The 16,622-nt window shown below is 34.1% G+C and overlaps 1 protein-coding gene across 1 annotated transcript in view; it reads left to right on the top strand.

Moving 5' to 3' along the window:
• The window catches only part of LOC150085450 (focal adhesion kinase 1-like), a 377,186-nt gene that overhangs the window by 163,387 nt on the left and 197,177 nt on the right, over positions 1 to 16,622 (top strand). Inside the window, exons 8-10 of the mRNA XM_090374569.1 lie at positions 2,379 to 2,496; positions 5,937 to 6,077; positions 12,818 to 12,895. Of these exons, the coding sequence (XP_090230695.1) occupies positions 2,379 to 2,496; positions 5,937 to 6,077; positions 12,818 to 12,895 (337 nt within the window). The remainder of the gene's footprint in view (positions 1 to 2,378; positions 2,497 to 5,936; positions 6,078 to 12,817; positions 12,896 to 16,622) is intronic.

Below are 16,622 nucleotides of genomic sequence, written 5' to 3'. Positions count from 1 at the left end.
TTTGAAAAAATAAAAACAACACAGTACAATGTCGGGTGAATAAGGAGTAAGTGATGAATATTTTGTAAGATGTTACAGAGTGTCTGTAAAGGTAATGAGAAATTATTAGCAGCATTATGTCATGGGATACCTTCCAATTTTTTCCTTGCCCCCTCAGATCAGTTGTATTCCTCCTGACTGCATCACTTCAGAACTTAATGATTTCTGAATACATAGTCTTATTAACAGTATGATTTCCTGGTATAAATTAATAACGAATTATGCCTGTATAGTGAAAAAAAAAAAAAGTAATGCCAGCATAATTTTCCCTTTAGACCTGTTAAATCAAATTTTCTTTCTGGGAAATATGGGAGACTTCTGTTTGGAGGATTGTTATTTTGTCTGTTGGCCATAAAGATAATACCACATTTGATTTCCTGTCAGGCTGCAGAACCGAAACAACCATTTATTGTTTAATTATTAATGATATTTGCTCATGAGCAAACATCATTAATAATTAAATATCATTAAAAATCATGAGAGTATTTAAACAAATACACTCATGAGCAAAAACATTAATACCACCTATGAATCTGCATGAATAAGATAGACATTTATGTGAGTATGATAAAACTGCAGAATTTTATGTATATTAGGCATAATTCAAGGTAGAGGAATGTTACTTTAGTTTTTCTGAATTGGAAAATTATTTACAATTATACACAGGTGTTCAAAGAAAGCGCATCACCTAGGAATTTTGCATTTCTAACCCTTTTTCGTGATGGTATGTTACATTAATGACTAACATCACAAATAGAAATATAAACAAAAAGATATTTATTAATAGTTAAGACAAAGCTAAGTAATATTTGACAGGTGCTCCCAAAATATTCCAAAATGAGCATTTGCAACCTATATACAACAGTTTTGGTAAACACAGTATGGCTGAAATGTTATCAGAAGCCTTCAGTTTGCTTCAGCTTATCATTTTAAATGGAAAACAAAATGAAAAGTTCATCAGGTGCAAACTAACATTTAGTTGAACTGCCTCTGGCCCTGATGACAGCAGCACACCGTCGAGGCATTGACAAGATCAATTTCTGAAGATAATCAACTGATAGTTCGTGGTTCCAAATGTGAATTATGGCTTCCTGAAGTTCATGAAGGGACTTTAGTTTCTTTCTGGCAACTGCAGATTCCACATGATGCCAACAATTCTCTATAGGATTCAGGTCCGGGCTATTTCCTGGCCAGCTAAGAGTTGTAATGGACCATTCTTCCAACCATTTTTTCACATGTAACAAATGTAAACACATTACTGTTGAACCTCTTATTCAGAAATGAAGCTAAAGTAACTACAGAAGTGCCTATTTACAATTTTCGCCCGATGACAAGGAGCAGAGTCGCCCTGAAAGATGCAGTTACTTCGCAGGTTGGCAGCAATTTGCCTTCCAACATACTAGGTATCCATTGGCATTTACGAAACCTTGTATAAACTGCAGGTTACCTACTCTGCGATACGAAATGCACCCCCATATCATTTGGCTGGTAGGAAATTGCACTGTAGACACCATACGGTCTGGATGGTATTCTTCACCCCGTCTACTGCAAATCGGTTGTCTCCCATCAGAGCCATGCAGGTTGAATTTCTTCTCATCCAAGAAAATAACTGACTTCCACTGCTCGGAGGTCCATTTGACATGCTCCTTAACCTGTAACATTATGTAATCTTTACACCAAATTAATTGAGCCTTTTTCATTTTTTGTGTGAGGAGGGGCTTCTTCTTAGGACGACAGGCTACAAGTCCATTTTTGAAGAGGTGTGTTCTGACTGTTACTGCACTTGCTACCATTCCTGTATATTCTTCCCATTCTCTTTTCAGCTCAGACAAAGAAGCTTTACTGTTTTTAAGGCATAAGCGCTGCAAAACACGGTCATGTTTTGGAATAGAGACTCTTTTGCGTCCGGTTCCTTTTTTCCTATTAGCAGAACCAGTATTCGTGAGTTTGGAAAGAAATCTACTTACTGTCGACTGATTACAAGACACTCTATAAGCAATATGACGGGAAGAATATCCTTCCTCACATAAAGCAACAATAGCACCCTTTCTTCGTGGCATCAACTACAGTAACTCACCATCCTGACACAGTCAAGGAATGACTGCAACTGTTGGAGAACTTGCTTATATAACTGAAAGTAACAGCTGATGCAGTGTTATGTTATAACCTACACGTGTCAATCTTATCTGATGCAATCTGTAAGAAATATTGCCACATACTTACATTATTCAGACGATAATTACAATTTTACGGCATGATGCACTTTCTTTGAACACCAGTGTACATGGGTTAATTGTGTATATATATTTATTTATTATTATTTTTTTATTATTCTTCAGGAGGTTTTATAAAAACATGACACATGTAGCCTTGGATAAAAAATCAAATTTTGAATATCTGGAGAGAGATGTTGGACTTCATAAATTTCTTCCATCTCTTGTAATAACTGGAAATAAAGTAAGTTGTACATATTCATTTTAAAACTGTTGACTCTTATGGATAATACTTAGAATTAATTTCTGTTATAATTATACATTTTTAATGGAATCTTTCTTTTTAAGACTTGAAATTTATTAAATGAAATGGAATTATATTTGTTATTTATTATATTCAAAATTGCATGCCACTAATTACAAGAATGAATCACTTTCAGTTAAATTAGTAATTTAGAAATTAATTATTTTGAAAATTATCTTCTTGAACAATTTTCAAAATTAATTGATTAGATGAAGTTTTACTCTTAACTACACTTCCTTATTTATATGCAATGCAGATTATTGCAGTCCACATTATATATAAAAAAAAAGTGGTGAAGAATGAGAGAGAAGAGGTGCCAGATTTTAATTTTTTGGATTTTAGAGATGTATATCTAGTGATTGAACAGTTTTAGAAAAGCACATTTCAGTGAATATGAAAGCACTAACAACTGAGCTTATTTACATGATTAAACTGCAGTGATAGTAGTTAAAGATTAACAGCAGTTCATTTTGTTAAATATAAATGTCATCATAGCAGTACCAGAGAGAATATCAGTGAATGCACTTCAGAGAAAAAAAACTTGCATATTGGAGGATAAAAGAAAATTAACTGTTTTTCTAAGGAATAATTATGAGGTATGTGCATTTTTTTTTTTTTTTTTTTTTTTTTTTTTTGCTATCATTATAGCTAGTTATGTGGCTGAAAAGCTACCTGACTAGTTATAATGTTGGAAAAAACCTTAGTCATGTAAGATTAAGTCTGTTTGTGCATTTCAGTAAGTCACTGTTTATGGAAGAGATTAATTATAGATTTAAGGAAGCATACCATGCTTTTTTCCAGCTATACCCAAGACTAGTATGGTTGATGGTCATTTCTCCATGAAAGAAAGTACTGTATCTGTACTCCTACCATCTGCTGCTTTACAGAAGAACATTAACCCTTTTCTAATTTTTGGTTGTGATATTTCTTTGTTTTTAATGGTTTGTATGAATTTTCAGATACATAGTTTCACTTTTATTGATGACTTGCTCAAAGAAATAGTGGCCAGTCAAATTAAAATATTTTATATTGCTTGAATTTAATGTTTTTGTCCTGTCTACATCCACCTTTTTATGTGCATGTTTTTGCTCTGCATCAATAAGCAACGCTGAACAACTGCATTCTTGATTCGTATTCTTTCAGTTATTATCAGTTTAGCTGATTCCCAAAGTGATCACAATAAGTGGTATCACTGTATTTATGCAAGGTGTCTCTGATCAAAATGTTTGAGGACTGAGTTAGTTATTGAGCTATTTATTATGAATATTTGGGAAATTATGAGGTTTACTGGTTATTTGAATAGATTTCCTTCTAATTATTCTCCTTGGCCATTGTACACCTATGCTGATTCTAGTGCTTCTGCAACTTTTATAAAATATTCCTGATAGGTAATTCTTTTGGAATTGCTAATAGTTCCTGTGTTGTATTCTGAATAATAGCCCTGGTTGTTGCAAATCTATTACTTTTTAAACTTGGTGAGGAGAAATACAGGGAGCTAAATCCAGTGAGTTGTGATCGAGTGCTTCACAAAGAATTCTTGAATGGAAAAGCGAAGTGTGCAGGGGTGTCATCATGACGCAAACACCAATTTGATGAAGCTCACTTTCCCAGCTGTTTTCCTACAAACAATACCACACAGTTACTGTATAACTATTTTATAGTGTTTGTGGTTCACCCTTTGACCATGTGGGACATTTATAGTGACCAGTTCCTTGTGAGTAAAAAAATATAAGCACTGATCATCACATTTGATCAATACTTTTTTGAGCCTTGGAGAAGACAGTCTTCCGTTGATAGGGCTGGGCCTTTGTTTCTGGGTCCATAGCCATTCACCCATGATTTTTCAGTGACAGAAGAAACGAAGTGCATGTTAGCATCAGCAATTGATGAAGATTCTGATATGAGAGAACTCAGCAAGCATGTGAGGCAAGTGCCTCCGTAGCCAGGTGGGAAAGAGCAGCAGTGCGTAGCACACGTTTCTTGATTAGACCGGGGTTCAAGCCGGTGACCACCAAATACGGAGGATGCGGAAAGGTCAGGGAATGACCACTGCATATCCCAGAGCAATATGGCCTTAGTTGCTAATGCTCCTATAAACCAAATAACAAAAACAACAACATGTGAGGCAAAACTTGGCTGAAATATGTCACATTCCCAAAATCTTGTGTTAAAATTTATTGCCGTGTACCATAAGAAATAGCAACCTTACTAGAAACTGTTTGTTGATAGTTAAGCGGGTGGGTGTGGGATTTTGCAAGCACCAGGCAGCAGCTGCCCAGGTGTTGGCTGGGCAGAGTTTCTGTGCCATCACAAAGAACAAAGGTTTAGATGGGCTATTGCCTTGGAGCCACCATGACACACACACACACACACACACACACACACACACACACACACACACACACACACACACACACACACACACACACACACACACACACACACACACCTTGGATGATGTGAATGGAAATGTATATATAAATGTATGTAAGTTTTGTATATATATATATGAATGTATGTAAACTGTGTGTATTAATAAATTGATTGAAAATATGTTGATAGTTAAGCATTGATTACTCCTGATCACATCACAGATGTGAACAACTGAATCATGGGTTTTTGAAGTTTAATGGTGGCTAGAGTGAGGATCATCTTCAACAGGCAAGCTGCCTTCTTTAAACTCTGAACCACTAAAAAGTGTTTGAATGACACATGGTATCTTTTCCAAAAGCTTTTAACACTTCATTGATTTCTTTTGCACTTTTCCCTAATTTTGAAACAAATTTTGTGCTCAGTAAAATCATTCATTTTAAAATTTCACTAAACACCCCAAAAACAGCTTCTATTCAGTGTGTGCTATTTCAGCCTGATCGCAGATAAATGGATGGTTCGTGTCTATTTAATTCTAGTTGCTATGTCTAGGTAAGTCACTGAACATGTTGTGACAAGTCACAACTCACTATGATGCTGTAATTCAAGATAAAAGTCACTTGGATATAAGGTACAAGGTACAAATAACACTTGGATATTTAGGAACTCAAGTTTGGTGTATATTGTTTCTTTAATCTTCCTGTTCTGGTACCCTATTCCATAGACTTCATGATAGAGTTCAAAACTAAATCCAGAAGTGTTGTCTTATTCATTTTCTATGAGACAATAAGTGTTGTCTCATTGAAAAATTGAGAACTTATTTGGCACAGTAAACACTGAACTCGTATTCAGCTGTTGTTTTCATTATTGTTTATGTTATTATTTTCTTTATTGAATTTTATGAGTGGAGAATTTTACTTTTATCATTGAACTTTTATTTTTGGAGTATGCAATTTTAATTATTAAAATAATATATAACAACGTATAGCTTATGTATTCTATCCTTTTAGCCTAAAGCACTACGGAAAATGATTCAAAGCCAGTTTAAGAAGTTTGCATCACTGACTGAAAATGACTGTGTGTTTAAGTTCCTAGAGTTAGTCCATCCAGTTTTGAAATATGATAGGGAGGTCTTCAAATGTGCACTTGGAGTATGATCTTTTAATACAGTTATTAATTTTAAAAAAAGTTTGTGCTTATTATTATAAAAGTATTATAAAGTACCTATTAGTTTTTAATTTAATTGAATTTAATTTTTAAATTTTTATTATTTATTTATTATTATTATTTTTTTGTTCTATATGTTTTTAATAATCCTGTGGAATTTAAATTCATCTTGTATATTTGGTATGGCCCCTGCAGATATGCTGCTGTAGTAAAATATTATAATGGGGTAACATTTAATACATGAACCGAACCATTTCCATCTGCAAAAGAGAGATGTCTTTATAGTATTTAATTTATAACTGCCAACGCTTCAGATTTATGACATTGATAATCTTTTTTTGCTTTATTTGATCCTTCTTCATCTCGCTTCATAATATATGGAGAATTTTTCTCTTTTCACAAAAAAATAATAAATAAATAAAACTAAATTAAAATCGTTTTTTTTTTTTTTTTTTTAAATTTGTGAATTTCTGCTTTCATTTGTCAAAGAAATACATCATAATAGCATTGTTCTACATTATGTGCAATCATTTTACAGTGCTTGTGTAGTATGAAACTACAATATTTTTCAGTAATATGCCAGAGAAATAACATAACATTTGAGAAGTCTTATATGCAAGAAATTCAATGTATTGTAAAATCTGAAAAAGAGTAACATGTTTGTCTTCTGTATTGTATGTAGATGTGATATTTCAATTTAAGTTGGAGGGAAATGCAATTTAATCAGATGTTGGCAAGCATAAGGACATATATAGTACACAGAAAGAAATGCATAAACAGATACAGTGAAACTTCCCTTTAACGGACAGCCATGGGGAATGAAAATGTGTCCGTTAGAGAGAAGTGTCCGCTAACAAGAAGTCTGAGGGAGAAAAAAAAAAGAAAGAAAAATCGTTAAGCGTTTAATGTAAAATTAAATTAAAATATATACAGATTTTGAACAATATTTTTGTAAATAATATACAATTACATACAAAAGAGATAAAGAAAAATCGTTAAACATTTAATGTAAAATTAAATTAAATTACATACAGATTTTACACAATATTTTTGTAAATAATATACATACAATTGTGCTATGCATATTATGACTTTATCTTATGAAAAATACATACAGTAATCACTTATTTTCTTCTGCACCTTCTTCCGGCTGATAATTTTGTTTTCAACATTTGTTTGGAGGGAAGAAACCACCATCAAAAGTCCTTCAGTATCTTCTTCAGCGGCGAAAAACATTTTTAAACAATTGATTTGTATGATTGCTTCTATTTTCATCGGTGGTTCGTTGTTAATATGTTCTTCAATAGAATGACCTCCTTCCATTTCTTCATCCTCATGAGAAACTTCTTGAAAAATATCGATGATAATGTTGTTGATTTCCATAGCACCATCTTTTGTAGTGAGGTTCGAGTCTATATCTTTGTAGCCAGGGTCACTTGTAGCTGAAGTATCGTACATTATCAATAGATGTTGAAGTTCTTGTTCTTCTTGGTGCTCCACATTGTTGTTCACAACTTCAATTTTTGCGTTTGAGAAGCCAGACTTTACAAAACAGTTCACAACAGTTTGTTTTCTAATTGCGTTTACTGAAGAGGAAATCCATTGAATCGCATCTAGGATGCTGATTTTCTTTGCAAGGTCACTCACACATGTTACATCGTTCATGTTTGCAATGAGATGTCTTAAAACACGTTTTCTGTAGTGAAGTTTAAAATTTTTTATTATCCCTTGATCCAAGGGCTGACACTCTGCAGATGTGTTTGGTGGCAGAAAAACGATTTGAATGTTGGACAATTCAATGTGTGGGTGAGATGCAGCGTTATCCATGAAAAGAATAATTTTTCTGTTTTGACGAACCATGTTTTGGTTAAAGTGACTTATCCATTCGCTCATGATATCTTGTGTCATCCACACTTTTTTATTAGACTTCCAATCAACATTCAAAAGATTCAACTTTATGCCCTTGAAACAACGAGGATTTTGTGGTTTTTCCTATAACAAGAGGTTGTTCAAAGTCTCCCAGCATATTTGTACACAATAGTACAGTCAAGCGTTCCTTAGAAATTTTTCTGCCCTGGCACTTTTCGTTTTTTAGACTCATTGTTTTTTCAGGAAGAGCTTTAAAAAACAACCCTGTTTCGTCACAGTTGTAAATATCCTTAGCTTCAAAATCACGACATAAATCTTCCAATTTGACGGTCCACTCTGATACAACACCAGTATTAACAGATCCCCCTTCACCACTTACGGTTTTCCAAGAAATTTTATGCCGAATTTTGAACTTGTCTAGCCATCCCACAGAAGCTTTGAACTCATTTACTCCCATAGATTTCGCAACCTCCAAAGCCTTTTCTCTAATAATAGGCCCATTAATGGGAATTTTTTTAGCACGTGCGCGACAAAACCACTCATACGTAACATTATCAATTTGAAGTCCAGCAGTTTTCGGGAATGATTTTTGAACCTGATCATTTACGTGTTGCCAAAATTGTTTGAGCAGTTCAGGTTTTTTCTTTAGGATGTCGCTTACCTGCGTCTTCCCGATTTTGAATTTTGCAGCGAGAGTGCGAACACTATTTTTTTGCCGATCATACACATTAATGAGTTCGACTTTATCTTTTAAAGTTAAACGTTTACGAGAAGACATTGTGCACCTCACACGACACTGAACAAAACTGAAACTGAAAAGACAAAAGGCCGACCATATCCCCCCCCTGCACACACCGAATTCATCAGAAGTTTTACACGTGTCTTAAAATTCTTGAAAAAGGTTTTAGAACCGCGACGTAAACCTTGATAAAATTCAGAGAATTGGAAATAGAAAATAAACACACGATTGAGGCAATACGTGGAAGAAACGTTCCTAGAAAAAGGGCCGTAAGCTCGCCCACTGTCCGTTATGGGGAGATCAAATTAAGTGCTAATCTAAATGAAACAGTGCAGATTGCCTGTCTGCGTCCGTTACAGAGAATGTCCGCTAGACAGAAGCTGCAAACACGTTAAAACCAATAGAGGTGAGTTGGGGAATTTGAAAATGTCTGTTGTAGAGCGATGTCCGTTAACGAGAGGTGTCCTTTAGGAGAAGTTTCACTGTATAGCATTTCATAGTGATGATGATATCATATTGCTGAATTTTTTTTTTTTTTTTTTTTTTTGTATTTTCACAGAACATAAACTTCCTCAGATTTGTGCTGATCATGCAGGTACATTGTTCAGCAATATGTTTTCCAGTAGTGCAATAGCGAAAAATGCTGTTGTGGAAGAACCAAAACAACAGGCATTGTTAGTGAAATTGCATGGATAGGGAAAGATGAGGTAGTGATGGCTTGAAAAATAAGTATTTTCAATTGCCATAGATGACATCAAAGTGATTCCAAGTTATGTCCTATTGTGGTGATCTTTTTGTAATAAAAAACAATCAGTAATTACTGAAAGCAGCTTGCTCTCAATGCAAACATTAGAAGGCAACTCTAGGTACATCATTGGACATATGAACAACCCGAAATCATGTGGGATTCTTTCAGAAAACTGTCTGGCACTCTTTGTTAGTTATGTGTCTGCTACGGTAGGCCTAAAAACTGGAGTAGTTATTGTATTAAAAGGGGAATGTGAGCATTGGTAGTAATAGGCTGTCCATGTCATTATCATTATTAGCCATATGGTGCAAGGAAGCCTGAGGCTTTTGCTGCACCAGGCAAAAAAAAAAAAAAAAAAAAATCTGAAACAGAAGAGTGATGATGATATTCAGCTCAGGACCCTTGATGTGCCAAGCCCACCTTTTTAGTTTGGGTGTTGAAAAGGGAATACATGGCTTCCTGCAAGAGTGGTCGAATACTTGGCGAATACACGGAATACTAGATATTACTATCTAGTGAGAAATGCTAAAAGGAAAGATAGATTTAAACAGTTTCAACTGATGCATGCCACTATGTAAAAAGTTTTTGAAGCATGTGTTTACACAATATATGTCTGATTAAATGAGTAACTAGACTGGTAGAATAGTGTCAACCTTTGACAAGTCTGTTAGAAGTGATGAGAAGAGCAATATGAGCATTTTTCAAAGTTATCAAGTGGCACTGACTTCTGAATTGCAAGCTTGATAAAAGCAATCATAAAGAGGCCAAGAAAGAATTAATAATTCTAGGTATGTTATCCTTATTTTTGCAGAAAGTCTTTTTTCCTCTCCTCTGGCTTGAATAAAACAGTTTGCTTGTTTGTTTCAAATGTTATGTCATCATTTGAAAATCCACACATAGCTCTCCAATCCAACTTACCTCACATCCATTTATGCAGGGCATTATTCCAATATATGATGAAGAATGTTATTTGCAAATTTGTTTTTCTAACAGTTTTCAGATCTTTCACTTCTATTTTGGAAATTGATTACCGTAGCAGACTGAGTCAGATGGATGATTCTGACTTATTCATAGGCATTTCTGTTATCAAGGTTGTAGAGAGTCTAAAACAAGAGAAGATTGTTCTTTTGTTGAGGAAGTACTTATGGCTGCATGTGACTACATGGTGCACAAGTTCCCATTGAAGAATGATGTCTTTGAATGCTGAGGTAGCACAAATTTCATCAATTGACAGTACATCATTTTCATATTTGAAATTTTTTGGGGAAAGAAATAGATGTTTTGCAGCATCGATTTTAGTGTGAGAATCTACCTTGTACTATTATGAAGTGTTGAGGGTGAGTCATTTTTTGCCACTCAGGTCGGATAAATAAAATTTGAGTTCAGGTCTCTTTTTGGTAAAGCTTTGGAAATGCTTTTGACAGCCAAGTATAGACAGCAGAGCCATTATTATGCATTGTTATTGTTGAGTCAAAACTTATCTCAACATTTCTGAAAAGGGCAGTCTGCAACAGTATCTTTCTTGAAGCAATCAAAATCATTTGATGTCTGATAGAATATTCAAACAGAAATTCACAGAGAGAAAAATGTTAGGTTATCTAATGTTTAAAAGCATACTGTACTGGTAAACAGTTGTATGACTGTACTTTAATATTGAATGTGTATTTTTCCCGTGAAATCTAATTTCTAGTGCAATGTGGACTTTAATCTCCTACTTTTCTGAAAAATATCTCCTGGTTTGGCTCAAAAACCTTCCCCCCCCCCACTTACAAATGCCTGATCTTCAGCTGTTTTGAAGGCCAAAGATTGGCAGCAGTGTTAATTTTTTTTATCCCTTTAGAGAGGGGTAATTTAATTTGGGAAGAACATTGTGTGGTGAAGACATTATCAAGACACTTTACCTTTGTGCACTTTCATCATTAAATTATACAGCTTGGCTAATTTTTTGGATTTTTACTGAACTCTATCTTCAGACCAAAATTAAGGGGGAGGATACCTGTATATCAGATTAAATTCTAAACTGGTTATCCTCTGACTAAGTAAAAACTACATTTGAGTTAGTATAGGCACCCTTTAAAAGAATGAAACAGTACATAACCTTAATAAATTTCAGTGAAGTGCAAATGCAATTGTTTGTTTGTGGCATTAAACATGACATGAAGAGGAAAGAAAGAAATGACTTCTTGGATTGTGTAGTGATGTGGTGCAGGCACTTTGAATCAGACAGCAAGCAATGCAGCAGAAACAGACTAAGCATCAGTCATCACCACAACCGAAGAAATTTGACTTCTGGCAGGACTGGAAAGGTTATGTTCACAATGTTCTTTGGCTTGTTGGGATTGATTCTGTGCCAGTTCACTTTAAATCACAGAATTAATTGTGATTCCTCAAAGTTTATCAGCAAATTGCCATCAAAACAAGTTAACTGGCTACTTGAATGACTGGGGTCATTTTGTTACACAACAATAGACTGCACAACTCTCAACACACTGTGGCAACCATCCAGAAATTCCACTTGGAAGAAGTGGTTTACCATCATCTATCCATGCAGCTCAGACTTGTGTTATTTCCATGTTGTTCCAATAACTGAATGATCTTGCAGGATGTAAATTCCACATGGATGAATGATATTAAAGAAGCTCTTAAGCAATAGTAACAAGAGAAACCAAAAAACTTTTATGAGCAGCATAAAAAATCTGATGTGATGGGATAAGTGTCTGAACTGTGGTAGAGGTTATTTTGAAAAAGTACCAGTTATTGGTTAAAAAATGCATTTAAATTTGAATTGTCCTCGTATGATCAAAGTTCAATGCAATTAGTCAGAGGAGCTTCCTGTGATTCAAAGATCACAGAAAGCATCTCTGACTAATTATATCTTTAAATTCATAAAAATATGAATTTAAAGATATAATTTGAATGTAAAGTGCAAGGTTTTTCCAGTACACTGTCATTATTTTGATTTTCAGGTTTCATGTGGTTTATATAAAACACCCTGACAAATTTTTCCTGCAGCACTTTGTAACTATTAGTTTTCACCATGTACTTTCAGTAGATGGTGCTGTTCACATAAATTTCGTAGGGCAGGAGTGAGTTACCAATGATTTATGGCATTTAATTCTTAATTAGTGAGGACTTTTATGAGCAGCAATGTAAAAGCAATCTCATTTACTTGCAAAAATTATTTTAAAAAAATTTAAATAACCTCATACCACATTTTTTTTTAAAATGGAACAACTTTTGGACTAAATATGCAATATGTAACCCATCATAAATGAATATCATAAAGCACTGAATTCACATTTAAAAATCATGATAAATTAAAAGTGAATATTTATATTTTGTAAAATTTGAATTCCTTGTTTTTGCAGACAGGATGGAGTGTTCCAGTGGAACTGGTAATTGGTTCAGAAGTTGGGATCAGTTTTCTCACAGATAGGACAGGAGAGGTACTAATTCATCAAGTTTATCTAAAATAAAAGTTTCACACCACAAATTAGGCATGTTTAAAATAACTTAAAACATTTTCTTTAAGCTTTAATTTTTCTTCTAATTAAACTTTCCTTTGCTAATAAAGCTCATCTTTTCAACATTTTGAGTGTAAATATTTTAAAAATCTGATGTAAGAAAGAAATGTGCATTTATCAATTGCGAGGCCCATATCCACATTATCCATAATTAAAGTTTACTGTGCAGTGCAGAGTTAATTTTTTTTGCTTGTTTCTTGTGCTACTATGGTATGTTATTTAAAGCAAATTCCTACATCAAATACTACTGAACAAAAACAGCTAAATATGATTGAAAACAGTTAAAAGAAAGAAAATCAGTTGGAAAAAATTAAATTGAGGGAGAAAAATATAAAAGAATTAAACAGAATGAAAGACTGAACAAAGTAAAAACAAGTTTTTGTCAGAACTGGTCATGAATGGACTACACTAATTAAAATATAAATTAAAAATATTATAAAAGAAAACTTAACACTACAGAAAAAAATCATGGAACAGTTTTATTAAGGAAATAATGCTGTTACATGAAATGATCTCAGTGAATGAGGTGGGGAATTTTACTAACCTGACATTTTGGGAGCTGCCTTCTGAGGCTGTAATAGGTTAAAATTGGGAAATTTAAGTAATCTATTATACTTTTTCAAAACCATTCTTAAATATGTTTGTTCACAATATTGGCCTTGAGTTTTGCATCTTCAAAGATAAATCATATATCATTCAAAAAGTCTCAACCAGAAATCTCGAATATTAACCAGAATTTAAAGAGTTCATTTTTAAATAGCAAAAAAAGTAATCAAATCTATTATGCAAATGATTAGCTATAAACCAGGATATTGTAATAACAGCAATAAATCCCTGACTCTTTTGACAGAAAAGTTGAATAAAGTGATAGAAATGAGTGATTTTAATATAAAAAAAATAATAAAAAAAAGTTCCACTGAGTAGGAAATTTGCTGATTAAATAAATTGATCACTAAACTACAGCCTTATATTTGACCTTTATAACCAGCCTTCATGGCATTCTTCAATCCACTTAAATCACAAATATCACAGGCATGTCAATAAAGTAAAATGACTACTTTGCATATATGTTGTAGAAGTATACTATACTTTTAATTCTGTATATACTATACAGAATTTTTAAGTAAACTAGTTGTGTATTATTTGTACCAGTATGTTAGCAAAAAATGCTACTAAGGGTAAAAGTAGTCTTGATCTGATTGTTACCTATGAACCAGATGGCATTATAGAACTCACAATACAATAACCATTAGCAGGAAGTGATCATGCAGTTCCTAGTTGGAAGATGAAGAAAGTGGTTGCAACTGTTAAAGGTAAAGGCATGGATTTTAATTTCAGGAAAGGAGACACTGGCAGTTTAAGACACTACATGGCCTTTATCAATTGGACAGAAGATAATAGCAGAGGGTGGGAGGGTGAATGCATTGGAATTGTGGAATATATTTAAAGTACTACTCAAAGAAGCTATGAATGTATTTATACCATTAAGAAAATATAGTGAGAAGGATGCCAAGTTGGATGAATATAGAGCTGGCCAGTCTCATAAAAAAAACCCCAAAAAAAAGATGGCAAGGAACATACCAATGAAAAGTTCTGAAGCCTATAACAGCTACAAGTTGATCTGTATTAGTAGTGGCAAGTGATGCAAGAAACAAGCATATACAGTATCAGCAAAAGAAAAGAAATCCCACCTCATCTGTCTGTCCTCCAGTAATTTGCTTAATTCCTCCTTAGTTTTATTCAAACTGTCAATTTCCATATCTACACGTGGTGGTTTGTTTCAGCAAACAGCAGCTACTCTCTGGATGAAAGCAAATTTTGGCATATCAGTTCTACACCCATCCTTTTTCAATTTTTATTGCCCCTTATGTGTGTTGTCCAAGAAAGAGTATGGATACCATAAACATTTAGTTTAATCAATCCACTTAAGCTCTAAACACTTTAATCATGTCCCCTCATGGGTTTCTAGTTTGCAAGAACTGCAAATTGCAGAATTGAAGTCTTTGTGGTAAAAGTGCCTTTTGTGTTCTTGGTTACTCCGGTTATGTCTCTGTGCACTCTTTCCAAGAGATCTACTTCCATCTTAAAATGCAGCTTTCAAAACCCCAAATATGCAGTGCTCAAGATGCAGCCTATCCATTTCCTTATACAATGAGATGATCACCTCCTTGTGACTCCTCTGGCAAAATTCCTGTATTCCATGAGCTGTCCTATCAGAGCCTGTCTACACTGCTCAGAAAACTTCTTGCTGGACTGTGCAACTACTCTTAGGTATCTTCATTCTTTACTAGAATATCATACCAATTAGGTGATACCACCAAATTGGTATGTGCCTTTCATTTATCAATATTAAACCTCACTTACCACTTCTCAGCCCATTTGCCTAATTTTTCTAGTACTTGTTGTAGTTGCATACCATGATTATTGCAATTAACCACCCACCACCCTACCAACCTTTGTATCATCTGCAAACTTAGACATTAAGCATGATATACCTTCATCAGCATCATTAATAAATACAGACATCAACAATGGGTCCAGCACTGAACCCTGGGGGTTCCATTAATAACATTAGTCCAAGAGGAGCATTGGCTATTTATAATTGCCCTCCTGCCTTCTGCCAGTCAACCATCCCTTTATCTTTAACGATAATTTGCCCCTAATGCCACATTGCTCTAACAGATATAGTAGTCTTTCATGTAGGACAGTGTCAAACACTTTACTGAAATCTAAGTATATGATGTCAAAATTATTTTTTGCATCCAGTTCCTCCTTTACTATGACATAGCAGCTACTTGTAATAGGATTGATGAGAAAAGATCTCCCTCAACAAATCTGTGTTGTGATTTCTGTATAATTCCATTCCTTGTTAAGGTGATCCTGCAGTATTTCTTTGCTAACACCATTATTTTTTCTGGAAAAGTCAAGCTTACAGGTCTGCAATTATTCACTTTGTCCATTGATTCCTCCTTGTGAATTGGAGATACATTTGCACATCTACAATCTATAGGACCTTCCTTGAATTTAAGGATGCTCTCATAATTATGTCTACAGATTTGTTTACCTCTTTTGTACCAAATAGTACCATATATCAAAGATTAGTTAGTAAAGGCTGGGTGGGAGAAATCACTGTCTAATGGAGGGATAAAGGTCAGGGATAAAGAGTTTTTTTTAATGTATGTGAATACAAAGAAGACAAATCAGATCAAATGCTTGCATTATGGATGTGTAAAAGTCTTTAGTAACTCAGGTGATGCTGCTGATGAATTGAAACAGTCTTTGCATCAATCTTTACAGATGAAAGACACTTCATATTGGGGAGAGGTTGTGTGACAGAGGCTGAGCTGTATGAAATTAGCAATATTGAAATGACAACAGATTTTTTTATTGGAAAAAAAATTGAGCCTAAAGGCAAGTAAGGCTCCTGGAATTAATGGCATATATCCAGTAATTTTGGGGAAAGCTGCAAGAGAGTGTATTGAGCCATTAAGGCTAATCATATGGGGGTCATTGGACTTGAGAGATTCCTGGGTTGAAGAAGTGCCAATATGTTGCCAATACATAAAGGCGATTCTAAGAGTGAAGTGGGTAACTATAGACTGGTCATTATGACTTCAGAAGTATGGAAAATCATAGTCAGTGATAAAGA

Source organism: Mastigoproctus giganteus, chromosome 5 (genome assembly GCF_048544385.1).
Source record: "Mastigoproctus giganteus isolate SK-2022 chromosome 5, ASM4854438v1, whole genome shotgun sequence".
Classification (NCBI taxonomy): Eukaryota; Metazoa; Arthropoda; class Arachnida; order Uropygi; family Thelyphonidae; genus Mastigoproctus; species Mastigoproctus giganteus.
Note: the sequence above shows the minus strand (reverse complement) of the source record. Positions and strands in the feature narration are given on the sequence as shown.